A 16,503-nucleotide genomic window follows, 5' to 3' on the forward strand; every position below is an offset into this window, starting at 1 on the left:
AAGACACTAGTACGAAGAGCTTCTCCGCAAGGACGTAAAACGCGCATTACTCAAAATGTCAAACTGTAGCTATAAAGAATTTTGTTGTTGTTAAGATAACGAGTACATTTCCCACTAAGATACTTCTGGCTGGCGTAATGACCAAATGCACCACAGATATTTCTGTTCTTCATAATGATCAGTGATCCTCAGGCATTATTTCCACTGAGGTCAAAACAGGGTCAGACATCAGCAGTAACAAATCCTCTCACCAGTCCAGTCTGCACATCAGCAAAATCAATAAGTATACATTTTTACCTTCCTTTCAGTCAGCGAGGTTTCTCACCGCACAGCACCTCTGAAGCTGGTTACACTGCCCTACAGAAAAATCAACTTTAGACGTAAATAAGATGGTCACTGAGGTAGATTGATACATATTCATCAAAATAATCAATCAAATTAGGTGGATTCTTCCTTTTTTTTATTTATTTTTTTTTTTTTTAAGGAAAAACTATTTATTTTGGGCAGCACAGGGTCAAATTCTTCCCCCAATGCTTCACATTAAGGGATTAAAAAGAAGAAACAAAATCAAACGGAGTAGTAGAACAGAAAAAATTGAAACAAAGTAGAGCAAGAAAATGTTTCATGAAAACATCGGGGAGAGAGAAATGATAAGAAAAGCAAAGAATTAAAAGGTTAAAGCCTCATGATAAGATCAAATGCTACATTACAAAGAAACCGACTGAGCCTTTCATTCAAAGATAAAGTCAAAGATAAGTTTCTACTCTGGTCTTTACACACTTTAAATTTGTCCGTGCTATTATTTCTGCTGATTTCTGAACTCCGGCGTCTTCTTTGAGGTCCTCCCGACATGAATTTAACAGCAATTAGACCACAGAAATGCACCTCTGCTTCCGCGTCACTCAATCACCTCAAAACCAGTGAAACGGTGCGTAGAGCGTAAATCGGTGAGTGTTAATTAGCCTTTAACTCTTCATTTAATGTGGCAGCTGATAACTCGTATTGTTAATCAGCATCTCTACCTCACACTCGCTGAGGCGCGTCATATCCAGAGGGATAACAACGTGCACCTAAAATGTCACACAGTTCATCAAATACCGCAGCAGCTAATTGCTGATCTTCTCACCTTCCGGCGTCTTGTTTGCCGGCAGTTACACAGCTCGACTGTTTTTTTTTTGTTGTTGTTTTTTAGGTCCGCCTGTACGAGTGGACGGCTGAGAAGGAGCTGAGGACCGAGTGCAACCACTACAACAATATCATGGCCCTCTACTTGAAGACCAAAGGAGATTTCATCCTGGTGGGAGACCTGATGAGGTCCGTCCTGCTGCTGGCATACAAGCCCATGGAGGGCAACTTTGAAGAGGTGAGATGTGAAGAAAAGATTTAGAGAAAACAACCATTAAAGGGCAGAGAAGGTGAGGATTATACCTGCCGACTGTATGTACCGAAAGCCTCTCTGAAAACACCAAATCTGTTTTTAACCTTCAGCCAAGGCTGTAGCTTTTAAAAGTCTGTGAGTGCTTTTATTTTTACATGCTTCGGTTTGTGTTTGTTTATCCGTACTTGCATTTCTTTCTTTTTTTTAAGCTTCTCTTTGGGGTGTAAATGTTGTTGCTTTTTCTCTCTACCGAGCGTTGACGTGTACCTCCCAGCCTTTTGAAGAGCGGAGTGTTGAAATTGATTTGTGGCAGAAAGATGAAGAGATCTGACAACGAGCCACGCACCGCGTTGCACGCATGCTGCGGTGTGATGCTCAGCTTAATAACGGCGGGAGACCAGAAGGAATTTATTCAGAAACAAAAGAGACGATAAAGTGCCTCGAAACTTTTAGATTGAAAACGCCGTGCTCTTACGATCCTAAGCGGCTGTGATCAATATGTTTAGCTCGACGGTGGATCACGAGGCAAGTGAAAAAGCTATTGTCACCCATGCACTGTATCTGCAGTTCCCCCTCTGAAAAGCTGCGTGGGACATCAGAGAATCTTTCATTTTCTCTGATTGTTTTGGTTTCTCTGCCTGCAGCTTCATTCTTCACTCACGCTGCTCTTATCAGCGTCGTTTCCAGATGCAGCAGCCCGCAGTTTTTAGAAGAAAAAAAAGATCTCAAAATGCACTGCGCACTACCCGGTCACGCACAACGTTTGCAAACTTTGTATTTGTGAATAGGGGAGCGCTTAGCAGCCGAAGAGCCAATATTTACCTCAGGAGATGGTAGAGACCAAAAACAGAGCTAGAAGAGTCAATATTCCACTGACTAAAATCTCACTTTGGAAAATGCCACAACTTTATAAGTTCAGTCACCAAAATATATGAAATAAACACCAAAATGACAAATAAAAAAAACCTGAATTTTGGGGAAAAGATTTATGTGGTTATAGCAGCGAGTTAGAGGAGCCTTGTTTGTTCAGTCTAAATAAAATATATATATATATATTAAAGTCAGGTTGGATTTATAATGACCTATAAGATTTATAAGAGTGTTTTCATGGTTTCGTTCCAATACGTTTGATTCGGTTAGTTTTGGTTTCACGTTGTGATTTTGTGCGCACGCTAAAGAACTTCGCATGACATATAAACGTCCTGTTTTTTTTTTTGTTTTTTTACACCGCAAACAAACCGATTCATGGTTCAGTTGAATCCAGATCGTGTCCCTTTGGTCCCGATCGTGGTCCTTTCACGCCTTCTGTTTTGGTTCAGACCAAACTGAAAAGTCCAATGATCTGGACCAAACAAGAAAGGTGTGAAAACACCTTAAATCCTTAACATGAAACTAAAATAAACTCTTCATTTTCACAGTGAGGCTTTTGTTCAGATTAAACACGGACGAATTAATCAGTGAGCTTTAGAAGCTGCTGGTTGGCAGATTTTGCGCTGAGCTAAACGGATCATCTCCTGACTTCAGCTTCGGGATTAATGCGCAGACGTGCGAGCGGTATCCATCTCCTCAAACAACTCCTTTAACTGGCGGCGTTGATGAGTGGACAGCCATTTTTCTCTGCCAACTAATTATCTTCATGTGAAATGAGCTAAGACGTGAGCTAAGAGTCCACACTCCATCTATTCAAATATTCGAACAACACGGAGATATCCGTCACGATGCCCACAATGAACGCTGCGCTTAACCCGAATGAACACAACAGATTTTTGAGTGCCTTTTGTCTTCGAGGCCGTTTAAAAAAATACAAACAAAAAAAAAAAACCTCTACTGAAACATGTTTGTACGTATTTCTTTTAGCATTAGTTTGGGGTCAGCACTTCTCCGCTCACAGATAATAAAGTATTTACTTCGACTCGAGAACCGCACTCGTTCTTTTTTTTGTGTGTGTGTTTTTTATTTTGCCGGGCAACTCTCCTGTGTCGTTTCCTGCTTTCCTTGACGCATCTCGCGTATTTCTTTCTTTTTTGCGTGTCAGATCGCTCGTGACTTTAATCCTAACTGGATGAGCGCCGTGGAAATCCTGGATGACGACAACTTCCTGGGGGCGGAGAACGCCTTCAACCTGTTCGTCTGCCAAAAGGACAGGTGAGGACAACCGGGAGCCTTAATTTGTGTATGAACGATGGAGTGCGTTTGTTTGTTTTTTTTTTTTTTTTTTTTTTGCACATGAAACCTTCAACCTTCCCTGCAACCATTAAAGTCCCCCGAGCTGCTCCCGTGCAGCCAAATCCAAATGATCTCCGGTATTCATCCACTGAACCCAACGTTATGTCGCGAGAGGAGGCTGCTCTCACGACATGACACTTTTAGCAGCAGCAGCACTGATCTGAACGTGGCGCAGCAGCCGCTGTCCTCGCGTTTGTTTTGAGAATTACCGTCCGTCTGTCCACCGAGCTTTTTTTTAGCCTACTCGGCTGCATTTATCCCTTTCAGTCATTTCCCTGTTAGACAAATGTTGGCGAGAAGCAAGAAAGATGTGGTGCTACAGTGAATGTGTTACATCGGTGCCACCACTTATTATCCATCTAATACATCAGGACGAACCTCTCAGTGCGTTTGACCTTTAGTTTTGTATTACATCTCCCTTCCTGTTGCACTCTCCGCTGTTTCTCACCCTTTTATCCATTACCCCCCCTCTATCATTCCCTGACCTTCACCGACGCCTCTGATATCTCTTGTTTTTCCATTTACTTAATCGATCAAGCGTCGGCCCCCCCCCCACCCCCCCTGACAATTTCTAATTATTTCCTTTTAATATCTTTTCCCTCTTTTCTCGCTCCTCTTTTCTGTTTGCGCTCGTCTTAACCCGCTCTTCCTCCCACATCTCATCTGGTATCGTTTGTCTTCTCTCTCTCTCTCTCTGTGTTGTCTCCGTCCCGCGGTCAGTGCGGCCACCACAGACGAGGAGCGGCAGCACCTGCAGGAGGTGGGGGTCTTCCACCTCGGGGAGTTTGTGAACGTCTTCTGCCACGGCTCGCTGGTGCTGCAGAACCTGGGCGAGAGCTCCACGCCCACCCAGGGCTCCGTGCTCTTCGGCACCGTTAACGGCATGATCGGTACGCGCACGGACGGCTACACACTCGCACTCGAAATGTTTTTCCATCTGTGTCGAATCTCAAGTGCAAAAGTCTTCAGGCACAAGTCGTACTTGCAGGGTTTTCTCTGGTTTTGGTCGTGAAGGAATGGGATCGGCGGCCATTTGTGGCACGTATGAACTTGTGGCTTTCAGGAAAGATGGCATTGCCAAAGTATGTAGACGCAGGTCATACTAGTTCAGATGTAAAGCAGGTATAGCTAGGGGTGACGGGCGGGTGTGCGTACAGAGGGGTTTCGTTTTAGACACCATGACAGCCTTCCCGGGGTGCCGCGAGCCAAATTCGACCAAACGCCAGTGAAGGGAGGTACCTGCTTGATAATCCCAGTGAGATAACACACACTTCCACCTTGTTGATAAGGCTTCTTCAGAGCGCTTTTAAATAGTAGTTTTGCTTTAAAAGTCCATCTTTAGTAGTAATATTGAGACAGTTGACCCCTTGCAGTGTTATCGCGCATTCATATGGGACTTTGTGTGCGCATTAAAACAAAACAAATTATTATTTGGACTTTTACCGGGATGCTGGACTGTTTCGTGGCTGACAGCAATAACTTGCCAGAGTATCTGCTGGCTGGCTGACACAGATTGGAGGCTCAGAACCCGAAGAAATAGTCCAGTACATGTCTGAAACAATCATTTCACCAAGAAATTCAATATTTTCCAAATTTGATTCTTTACATTCTTAGTTTTACCTTTTAAATTTCCTAGTAGTTTTACTTTTGATTAAAAAAAAAAAAAAGATCAGTGACAACAGAAAATCCACTTAACAGTCCCCGGTGAACAATTTCAACACGCGTTGTATTTGATAGTAAAGTCCTTTGAAAAATCTCACAGAAAGTTGACATTCATTCAGTAAATGACCGCAGCGCTGCACCGCACCAATTAGAGAGCAAACAAATGTCTGTCAAAACCATTTCCTCGAAACTAATTTCAGAAGGGCAGAAAAAAAAAACCAAATCACAGCTTTACACCTCATTACTCGGATTTAAACGAGTAACTTTCAGCCTGACAGTAATGAAGGCAGAGATGAAAAGCAGAGAGTGCGCATCATTTGGACACATCAGTAATCTGGGCCCGGCGCTCCCCGAGCACCAACACGCCACGCCGCACATTATTTCGCCTCGACACCTTTTGTGATTCTTTTAAAAAAAAAAAAAAAAAAAAGTCCCAGAGGAAAGTTTAAACAGGAAATGAGAAGCGGCGTCGTACGTTTCCGGTAAAAACTCTCCACAGCAGCTCACAAACCGAAATGAGCTGCGGCGTGTAATGAAGACAGATACTCCGCTGGTCTTATCGCTCCGGAAGACGGGTTGATATATTGAATGTTTCTGGGTAGAAGCTGTAAGGCCACGACATTATCTCACTCAAAAATCCAACGAACACGTGGACAAACTTCTGATAAACTTGTTTTGGTCTGTCCTTGGCGTGATGGGAATACTGATAGTAGAAGGGGAAGAGTCCATAATTTCTGACAAAATGTGACCTGATCTCAAATGATTTGATCTAAACTCAAAGCTTTTGAAAGATGTCTTTAATTAGAAATTGAATTCGATATTTACATTTGTTTTTAATGTTATTAAAGTGGTCACTTGTTGCTTGTAATTGAGAACTGAAACAATCAGTTAATTAATCAATTATGTCTGTCCACAGAAAAATAATCATAAATTGTTCAAATAATCTTTGCGAAACCTTCTATGGTTCCAGCATCTTAGTTGTAAAGAGTTCATCCTTTTCTCTTGTTTCATATAACTGTCATCAGTTGTTAGTTGTTGATTTTGCAGGTTTTTGACTCTTAGTTGGACGAAAGTCAAGTCGGCTTATTTTTAAAACACATTTCGATACAACAAAAGGGCGACCAAAGGGCTGCACAACATCAAACAGAACTAAAACCATCAAATAGACTTGAAACAATTAGGCCATTAGACCCGCAATAAAGCAGCAATAAAACGGGCATTAAAAACAAAACAAAAAAATTAGGCTAAAACAACACCGGAGGATATAACGAATTAATAAATAAACAATAAATAATACTCAAGAAAAACACAAATCTAGACCGATCTAGAACACGGGTAGTGAAGAGGCCCGGTCGGCCCCTGAGGCCCGGCGTGGATGCAGGAATCACTAAACGCTGCTGTCCAGTGACCTGAGGAAGCGCCTTTTGTCTAAAAGGGTGCAAACAGGTCAGCTAGATTATTAGTGCTTCACCATTTAAGCACTAATGCACAAACAAACGGAATTTTAAAATCAATTCTCGACTGAACTGCCCGACGCGAGGATGGATGCTCACCAGTCAGGAGCCTCGCCGCAACCGGGATATTAGTGTCGGACCATTTCCAACATAAGAGTTACAACCTCGAAGTAATAACGGCCTAAGAGACCTTCTGAAAATCTTTTAAAATATAAGAAGGGCAATGTTCACCTTTTGAACTGAGTTTTTCTTGAAAAATTGCCCCCCCCCACCCCCCCCCCCCCCCCCCCCCCCCCACCCCCCAAAAAAAAAAAAAAAAAATTCAGATTGATGTGTTTCCATTTACTTCTGCAGCGCATCAAGATAAACAGGTTTTTGTTGTTGTTTTTTTTTAGCTGCAGTTCTCCAGTCGGGTCTTATTGGAAAGTTGCACCGACATGACGTAACGTTTAAGAGTGTCCGACCTCTCGAGAATGAAATCGATGTGGGAAGCTCTCCTCCGACGGGTTTTTTTTTTTTTCCCCCTCCGCTTCTATTTTCTCTCTTCAATGGAGCCGAACCTTCGGTGCACTAATCCAAAATGTCCGATGTTTCCATTCCACTCTGCTTTCACGTCAAACATTTCCACTTCCGTGAATTATGAAAGCTTTATTCGAGGCTATAAAAGTTTTTCTTCTGATTAGCCTTGATTTTTTTTTTTTTTTTTTTTTTTTGCAACAAAGGATGATAATGAACTGAGCAGAGATGAATAATACAGAAGCAAATGGTTACAAAGAAATAAAGAAAATAAGATTATTAAAACTTAAGTGCCTAAAAAAAACAAAATTAAGAAAAAACAAAATCTTAAATTGAATTAACAATCTGACAAAAAAACAAATCAATTTAGGTATTTTTCAGTGTTTTGGGACATTTTTTTTATAGACAAAACAATGGAAGCCAACCAATCAAAAATACAAATCAACCCATTAATTAACGATAATAATGATCAGTTGCAGCGCTGCTTTCCAGCGGACTGCTGCTGGCACTTTGTCCCAAAACACTTTCGTCGCTTCAAATTCAGAGATTACAAATCGCTGAAACTCTTTGTTCTCAAGTTTGCCTATTTTTTTTTTTTTTTTTTTTGGTGCGCCGTCAGTCTGAGTGCGGATCACTTCCTCAGAGCGTCGGGATAATGCACTCGACGTCACACGGCTTTAATTCTTCAGCACGGAGGGAGAGACCCCGACTCCCCCGAAGCCCTTTTAAGATCGACGGCGAAGAAACGCTCCAAATGAGACGTTTTGGAAATGTCGTAAATTATTGAGGGATCGAAATCATGCTATTTTACTCCCAACGTAGTCCCGGCATACAAGCGCCAAGCTCGCATTAGTAGGATTGCGCTCACGCTAGCGATCCTTTCACTTATTTATCGGAAAGCCGTTGCGAGTTCTGAAATGAACCGCGAAATGAACGCCTTCCTTTTTTTTTTTTTTTTTCTTCTTCTTCTTTTAAACCATCTGCTGCGGTCGGGTGCAAATCTTTTATGCCTCAAAACATGTTGACTGAAATGTGTGTGTGTGTGTGTGTGTGTGTGTGTGTGTGTGTGTGTGTGTGTGTGTGTGTGTGTGTGTGTGTGTGTTTGCGCGTCAGGTCTGGTGACGTCCCTGTCCGAGGGCTGGTACAGCCTCCTGTTGGACCTGCAGAACCGCCTCAACAAGGTCATCAAGAGCGTGGGCAAGATCGAGCACAGCTTATATCCTTTTCGATATTCATCGTCTGCGCGGGAAGTCGGGAAGCAACAGCAGCTGCTTTAATTGAATTAAAAGGCGTTTCATGGAACTTTTTACGACGCGGCCGTCCTGCCGTGCGATTTCATCATACGATGTGTGTACGGAGCTGAAACTTTTAGCCCGTTTAGAGGTCAGTCGATCGACAGATCGATTATCTTGACGATCGTTTAATTAAAGTGGCATATTTTAAGCAAAGGTCACGTTCATTTCAGCTGCTTCTAGTTTGGGAAAAAAAAAAAAAAAAAAAATTCCAATTTCTTCCGGTATCTTTAAATCTTCCGCGATAGTTGCCTGAAACCATTTAGGATTTAAATCTCCGGACAAACAAAGAAGTATGTTTGAAGAGATCATTTTAAGCTTCGGAGGCATTTTCTCAGCCTGGCTGCACCGACTGTCGCTCAAAGGTTCCGTCTCCTTCGCTGTTGAATGCAGTCTGGGAACTCGGCTCGTGTTAACTTATTGACAAGATGAAATTGTCAATATAATAATAATAATAATAATAATAATAATTGTAAAGTCGCGGCTTTGTTTGACCCCTACAATGATAAATCAGAGAAACTGATGTTTGTTAAAAACGGAATAATTAAAGGTGCTTTGCCCCTGAACTCCAAATGATTTTAATTTTTGTTATTATTCTTCCACTATTAAAATTATTATTATTATTATTATTTTTTTTATATATATAGTTTTCACAATCTACAAACTCGAGCTGCAGTTTACACTCCGGTTGTTTGGTTCAACAGCACCGCCCCGACAGACGGAGCACCTTTTTTTTTATTTTTTTTTTATTTTTTTTTTTATTATTGTTGTTTGTTTTGCTTTCCTTCCAAACACCGGCCGTCTGATCTCCCGCTGCTCCTATTAGACTTCCTTCACATCTTCCTGAATATTTGTCGACTGCGCCCGAGGTGAAATATGTTACTGTACCTCGGCCGCCGTCCTCAGGCGAGGCAGCGGCTTTGTGTATCGATTTTCCCCCTTGACTCGGCCGCACCTGGAGGTCCTTCCACACGGAGCGCAAGACGGAGCAGGCCACGGGGTTCATCGACGGCGACCTGATCGAGAGCTTCTTGGATCTCGGCCGGGCGAAGATGCAGGAGGTGGTCAGCACCCTGCAGGTAGGCGCTCGTCTCCCTCCCGACGTCCGCTCGTTTGTTGAGCGTCTTGCCACCTTCGTGACCTCCGGTGAACGTTTTCCGTCAGGCGTTTGTTAAGAGCGGATATATATATATATATATATATATATATATCTCCGGCCTGAGTCGTTAGGGTTACCAAAACGGCGCTGAGTTTGAGGAGACCGCAGGCTGTATATAAAACTGGACGTGGACTTTTCACTGAAAAGTGAAGCCTTTAAAGTGCAACACCGCCGAGAGCCACCAGGGGGCTGCCTCCGCAGACACCCATTCAAAAAGAAATAAAAAAAGCGCCAACTCGTCTTAGTCAATAAACGTTTCCGACGAGTCGCTACGGTGTCACGAGCTAAAATTCGCTCCTTCTGTCCTGGTGGTCCTTCTGAAAACGATTCCATCACGAATTGGATGCGAGGCGTCAAAGAGAGGCGTGTTTGGGGACGCGCCTGATTACACGACCCGCCCGGGATGCGGTCGGGCTTTCCGGTACGGGCGGGGCGGGGCGCAGTGGCCTCGGCTTCTCAGTCGCACCCCCAAATACGGTCCCTTCTGGGCTCCAAGACAACGAGATATCGCGGCGTTGTCATCTGGCGCGCGGCATTGTTGAACTTCGAAAGACCCCGGAAGGGTTTTATTAGCGGCTCCTTCGCTCCGCGAGCCGGTTCTGGGAATAATGCTCATGGCAGAACAGGTGGCAAAATCACTTTTTGGCAGTGGAACAAATAACAATATTCTGCTTTGTGTCTCTTTACTCTCACTGCCTTTAAAAAAAAAAAAAAAAAAAAATCGCTTTTAGCTCAAAAACAAAGGCTGGTCCTCGTTTTCCCTCTCCGGAGCAGCTCGGTCCAAAATGTTCAGATGCTTTCTTTGCCAGGGGACTCGCGTTTGAAGCCAAGATCCTCTCCTTTAAAAATTAAACACGTCGCAGCGTCAGTTGTTCACTCGCATCTCTGCGCAAATGAAAATACGCACATTTAAAATAACGAATCGTGTAAATCTGACTTCTGATTCACGACTTCACAGATCAGACGCGAAGCTTTGTCCAAACAAGAACCCAGAATTCAAACACATTTAATCGATGGTAATATTAATACAGGAGAACGCCTCGCAATCTCACATTTCAGAACACGGAGCCGGCAAACGTTTGACATTTCTGCATAAAAGTGGTTTAAAGTATTAATAGATTTTTTTTTTTACTGGATCGATGGATTATCCTCGAAAATAGGAAAACCGAGCGAGGCCCGCTCCGGCCTCAACCTGTAAATATGATAATAGAATAATTGGTTTGTCACAATCTCGGGGTCAACTTTCAACCTCTGACCACAGTTTTTAGAAGCATTCTGTGATCTCTTGAGGCATTTTTGACCTTCGCCCGACCCCTGATTTTCATAAACTGGACTAAAATACAGATAAAATGCAGCCATTTGGGGAAAAAAGGATGTAATCCGTAACCTGTGAAAATGAAAGATTCCCGTGAGTTTATAATCTAATTATTTGACCTCAAAACAACTAAATAAAAAAAAAAAAAAAAAAATTAAAAAATAAAATTGGGTAAAAAAAAAAAAAAAAAAAGCGATTTGAATAAAGGCGTGCCGCCCTCCCCTCGCGCGGAGCCGCTCGCGTGCGTTATGTGATGCTGACGTTTTGTCTCTCCGTTGGTCTCGTTCGATTGCAGATCGATGACGGCAGCGGCATGAAGCGTGAAGCCACAGTGGACGAGGTGATTAAAATCGTAGAGGAGCTGACGAGGATCCACTAGTCTCGCCCCGCCGCGCAGACACCGCTCCCCTCCCCCCCACCTCCCCCCCCACCTCCCTCCCTCCCTCCCTTCCTCCCTCCCCCCCCCCCCCCCCCCCCCCATGAGGAAACGATGCTCAGTGTGACGCGGAAGGGAACCGTTTGGTTTTTTTTGTTTTGTTTGTTTGTTTTTTTTGTCAGATCTGTAAATAATTATAAATAAACAGCGTGTGCATGTTCGTCCTTCAGACTTCTATCTGATCGGTCACCCGTCGAGACCCCGAAGACGCTGCAAGGACGAGCGCAGCGCCCTTCATTTAGTCTCCAAGGGGAAGTGCGTAGCATCCTGTTTTGGACAATAGAAAGACCAAAGTGAGAGACGTTGGTCTGAGCGTGTTACGAGCGTGTGTGCGTGTGCGCGTGTGCGTGTTTGCGTCCGTGTGGAGTAATGTTTGACTACAAAATGGGAAAAGCTCTTGAGATTTTCCTCACCAAAACCGTTCTCTGGGATATATGTTGAAGGTTGAAGGTCCGCCGCTCCTCCACACGCAGCCACAGTTAGAATCTGACCGATTTACACTTTACGAGTTTATTACCGAAGTCCGGAGTCAACATGCTGTATGAGAAACAAACATGACAATTGAGGAAAACGATAGATTTATAGCTATTTTGTCTCTGTGATGTTTTCTTTGTTTATTCTAATAAACTTTGCTTTAGTACTGTTCACATCTGTGTCTCGGATTCTTTCGAATCGGGCCCGGCTGCTCTTTTCTCGCAGTCGACTAAAAACGGCTTTTAGTTGTTTAACTTCAAATAAAATATCAATTTCAGATATTCGTGCTCCCCTGAAGATAAACTCGAAACTGGATTTCTTGATCTTTTACCGAGTGCCAGAAACTTTTTTTTTTTTTTTTTGGGGGGGGGGGGGCCAGTAGTTTTATTTGACAAAATAAAAGTGACAAAACTACAGACATTCGTGATCCCCTGAAGATGAACTGAAGTAACTTTGATTGCTTCATCTTATACAGAGTGGCAGAAACAGTTTTTAGTTTGGTTTTTTTTGTCCAGCAGTTTTATTTATGACAAAACTACAGACATTCGTGATCCCCTGAAGATGAACTGAAGTAACTTTGATTGCTTCATCTTATACAGAGTGGCAGAAACAGTTTTTAGTTTGGTTTTTTTTGTCCAGCAGTTTTATTTATGACAAAACTACAGACATTCGTGGTTCCCTGAAAGATGAACGGAAGTAACTTTGATTGCTTCATCTTTTACAGAGTGGCAGAAACAGTTTTTAGTTGTTGTTTTTTTTGTCCAGCAGTTTTATTTATGACAAAACTACAGACATTCGTGGTTCCCTGAAAGATGAACGGAAGTCACTTTGATCGTTTCATCTTTCACCGAGTGTCAGCATCATGTATTTATTTTTTTGTCCCAACAGTTTCCTTTATGACAAAAAAAAAACAACCAAAACAGACAGAACCACCGACATCCCCCCCCCCCCCCGGCGGTGAAGGTCTCGGACGTGACCCGTTCCGAGCGCCAGCCGGTCGCCGTGTTGACGTTGGCTTTTAGCTCAAAGCGCACAGAACCTCTAGTGCTTCTGCTCAGGCCGCAAAAGAAAATCGACTGGATGCAACTCACAACTGTGAATATTTGCGGGTCTTCTTTCTCTTCTAACATATTAAACTGAATATATTAGTTTTTCACCAACAGAAAAGAAAACTAACTTTATCTTGAGCTTTGGCAAAATGCAAAAATAATCACATTGGTGCTTTTATATATCTATATATATATATAGATATATAAAAAAGAATTAAAAAAAAGTTTGTTGCAGTCCTATACAAAATAACATTAAGTACATTACCTGATTATTTTTACATACACGTTTTTTTGCTACATTTTCAATGGAGAACTTTTAGTAAAGGCTCTGAAAACGTCTTCTTCCACTGAGCTGCTGAAAGCCTCTTAATTCAAGCTGAACTGTTTGCATTCATACAGAAAATGTGAGTCTTTATATTCATGCATTTAAATATTATTTGACAAGGTGCCCCTCACTCTCGCTGTTAGACACCATTTATCAAATTAAAACAGTATGTCAGGTCTGACTTCCACTTTATGCAGACTTGCTACTTTTAGCCCACGCAGCCGCAACACATTTTAATAGATAGTTGGCTTAAAAATGAGAAATTGGAAGATTAAAGAATGTTTTTGTGTCACTGAATCAGATCGTGTGGAGGCTTTCCTCCTTTCGTCGTCAGACCTGCTGAAAATAATATAATAAAGTATTATTTTGCATTCTTTTCCTCAAGTGCCTCATTAATTTATGTGGAATGCGCATTTCTTTTCATCTGCAGTAAACAATATCAAATTGGAATATAGCAGCTTTGTGCCGAAGATATCAAAGGGCTTGTAGACTGAATTGCTGGCGGATTGACAGAGCAAACCAGCTTCAGTAATAATTCTCTCCAGCGAGGGTTTGAAGGAAACTGGTCACTGACTGGCAGTTCGAGTCTGCTGCCAGTCCTCCTGAGCTATTTTTGTCCGTCTGTCACCATCCTGAGACTCACTGCCCTTTGTTTTGCTCTGGTTTTCCATTCACACTTCTTTTCTTTTTTTCTTCTTTTTTTTCGTTTTTAAACGTTTCCTGAATTTATAGGAAAAACAACATCTATACACTAAACAGTGAAATATCACTGAAATAGAAAAACTGATCCCACGACTACATAAAGACCTAAAAATAAATGTTTCATGACTAAAAGAACGAATGAATATGAATCTAATCTATCTTCCTTGAGGAAGATATTGCAAATCCTCCTCTTTTTTTTTTTTTTCTTTTTTTTTCTTTTTTTTTTTATTGCCGCAAGATTAAATTTGATATTTTCTTGTTATTTACACTCATTAATAACCCGTGCCACCGAGATTTTGTTATTTTATGTGAACTGGCTCCCTTGTGTTTTTACACACTCTGCAGTGATGCTTTACCGAAGACATGGCAGGAAACAGGAGGCCGTGATTGGACTGTATGTTTACGACAGCATTTATTCTTAATGTTGACCTGGCAAGGTTTAAAACATAAAGAAATGTTGCTGAGAGATGTCATGAAGCTATAGAAAAAGAAAAAATAATAATAATAATAATAATAATGTGAAAGTTGTCCTGTAGAAGAATGTGTCTGGAATCTCTATCCAATGTTTTGCTTGAATGTTAAACAATCATTTCACAGATGGATTTCATAGTTAAGACCCATCCTCCGAAACACAAACTAAAGTTTAAAACCCGCAATAAAGTTTTATTTCTCTCTAATTTATTGGCTAAATTAGTTGGTCTTCTACTCTTTTAATATTTAATCTCCTGCAATCTTGGTTTCACGTTATGTTAATATTTCTTTAACACGTGACATATTCACGACGAAAGAAACAATCAGTCGAATCGTTTTTTTAAAAATTTATTCAGTAAATCTAATTTCGCACAAAACAGCACAGACTGAAACCTCTAAACTGAAGCTGCAACTCTACAAGATCATCATGTCGAGCTTCGTTGCTAATTGAATTAAAGGTTTTCAGGGCCCAAAGATTTGTCTGCAATATCTGTAAACTCGTCTGTAATCAGTTTAAAATCCACAAAATCACTCTTCCATTTTACATATTACATTATTGAGCCTGTAACGCCCCCCGACTGCTCCCATAATGCCCGCATCATTTCCACACACTGCAGCTATTTGCTTGTTGAAGACCCATTAAGAGTTTTAGAAATCTTCCGCCAGTAAAGGAAAGCTGCAGCAGTAATCCGTAAAACCATCAAATCAAAGCTTTTACTTCATACGATGTACAGATGTGATCAAAAACATAAATAAATGTTCAGCCGAGATGATTGTTGTTGTGATGATGTGTCAAAGTCACCGCTGTGAAAAATGTCTGCAATATGTAACGCGCGGTTTATGTGCTGCCAAACAGGACTGCATAACCTTTGAACCCAGAAGACAACTAATAAGTAAACATCCATAATTTCAGTTTTTGGGTTAAAGAGCGATGAAATTATTCTGCTTTTCAAACCCAGCGAGGGAAATCATTTTCTTCCTCCGCAGATTTATAACCTGCATAACACAACAATGTTCAACCTGCAATATGAATGAATATTTGTCAACAATAATACAAAAAAAAAGAAAAAAAAAGAAAGAATATGCAACGTGGGAGAGGTTGCTCATAGTGATAAACCCACATAATTATCACCTTGACTCTGCAGTCTTTCTCAGCTCTGCAGAGCTTTTCAGCATCTTTCAGCTCCCGGTTTGGGTTTTATGGCCTGAAGCTTTACTGTTTCCAGCAGCAGCTGTTCAAAAGATTCTGCACACGACCTGTCAAAAAGCAGACAGACGAGTGAGCACAGTTACAGTTTGGCAGCTAAAGAGAGACAGAGATCTTCCTCAGATGCCGGTGACGACCAAAATAGAGCTAATAAGAGCGTGGATCTGACTTTAAAAAAAAAACATAAAACTCGAATAAATGTACTCTGTCGGTGTGCAGTGTCTGTTTTTTTGTTTGTTTTTTTGTTTTGTTTTTAAGGAGATAACCATTTGTGTTTCTGTATCTATTTCCATCCATCCATGGTGAAAACGAGGTGAAATATGCCAGTTTTGCATTTAGTGCTCATTGTTACCGCCCACAAGGGTCTTTATTGATGCAGGTGAAAAACCCGAATACATACAGAAGCCCGATTAGTTGGTGAAAACATCCAATTGCATGCAGAAGACCCGTGTGTGAGCTCAAATTATAATAAATACCACCATAAGACGGTAAAACAAACGTGCTTTATTAGCTATTTCTACTCAATCATACGTTTTTAACCCGCAGATAAATACAGCAAAACTTCACACAAACACATTCACTGGAATTCATCAATGAAGGTACAATAAATGTGAGAGTCAAAAAGTTTTACATTAGTACGTTCACTCCCTGATTGTTTTGGACCGACCTGGTCCCTCACTATCAAACATCTTAATCATATTGCAGCATTTAGCTGCACGTAAGGAGGAACCTGCTGCTTTGTGTGTCACCAAGAGACGATAATGACGATAAATCTTAGTCAGACCGGCTCAGCTGATCCTGCTACGATGCATTTTCTCATGACGGCTACGTTCTGTA

At 41.6% G+C, this 16,503-nt stretch overlaps 1 protein-coding gene across 1 annotated transcript in view; it reads left to right on the forward strand.

The window, feature by feature from the left end:
* ddb1 (damage-specific DNA binding protein 1) overlaps positions 1-11,460 on the forward strand; it is a 48,123-nt gene extending 36,663 nt beyond the window's left edge. The window contains exons 22-27 of the mRNA XM_069165620.1: positions 1,193-1,363; positions 3,414-3,523; positions 4,325-4,494; positions 8,350-8,452; positions 9,484-9,607; positions 11,298-11,460. Coding sequence (XP_069021721.1) covers positions 1,193-1,363; positions 3,414-3,523; positions 4,325-4,494; positions 8,350-8,452; positions 9,484-9,607; positions 11,298-11,381 — 762 coding nt within the window. The 3' untranslated portion in view covers positions 11,382-11,460. The remainder of the gene's footprint in view (positions 1-1,192; positions 1,364-3,413; positions 3,524-4,324; positions 4,495-8,349; positions 8,453-9,483; positions 9,608-11,297) is intronic.
* Positions 11,461-16,503: the final 5,043 nt, after the last annotated feature.

The sequence above is a fragment of the Embiotoca jacksoni genome, unplaced genomic scaffold, assembly GCF_022577435.1.
Source record: "Embiotoca jacksoni isolate LCO1_2020_lvr unplaced genomic scaffold, fEmbJac1.0.p SCAF_35, whole genome shotgun sequence".
In the NCBI taxonomy this organism is placed as follows: Eukaryota; Metazoa; Chordata; class Actinopteri; family Embiotocidae; genus Embiotoca; species Embiotoca jacksoni.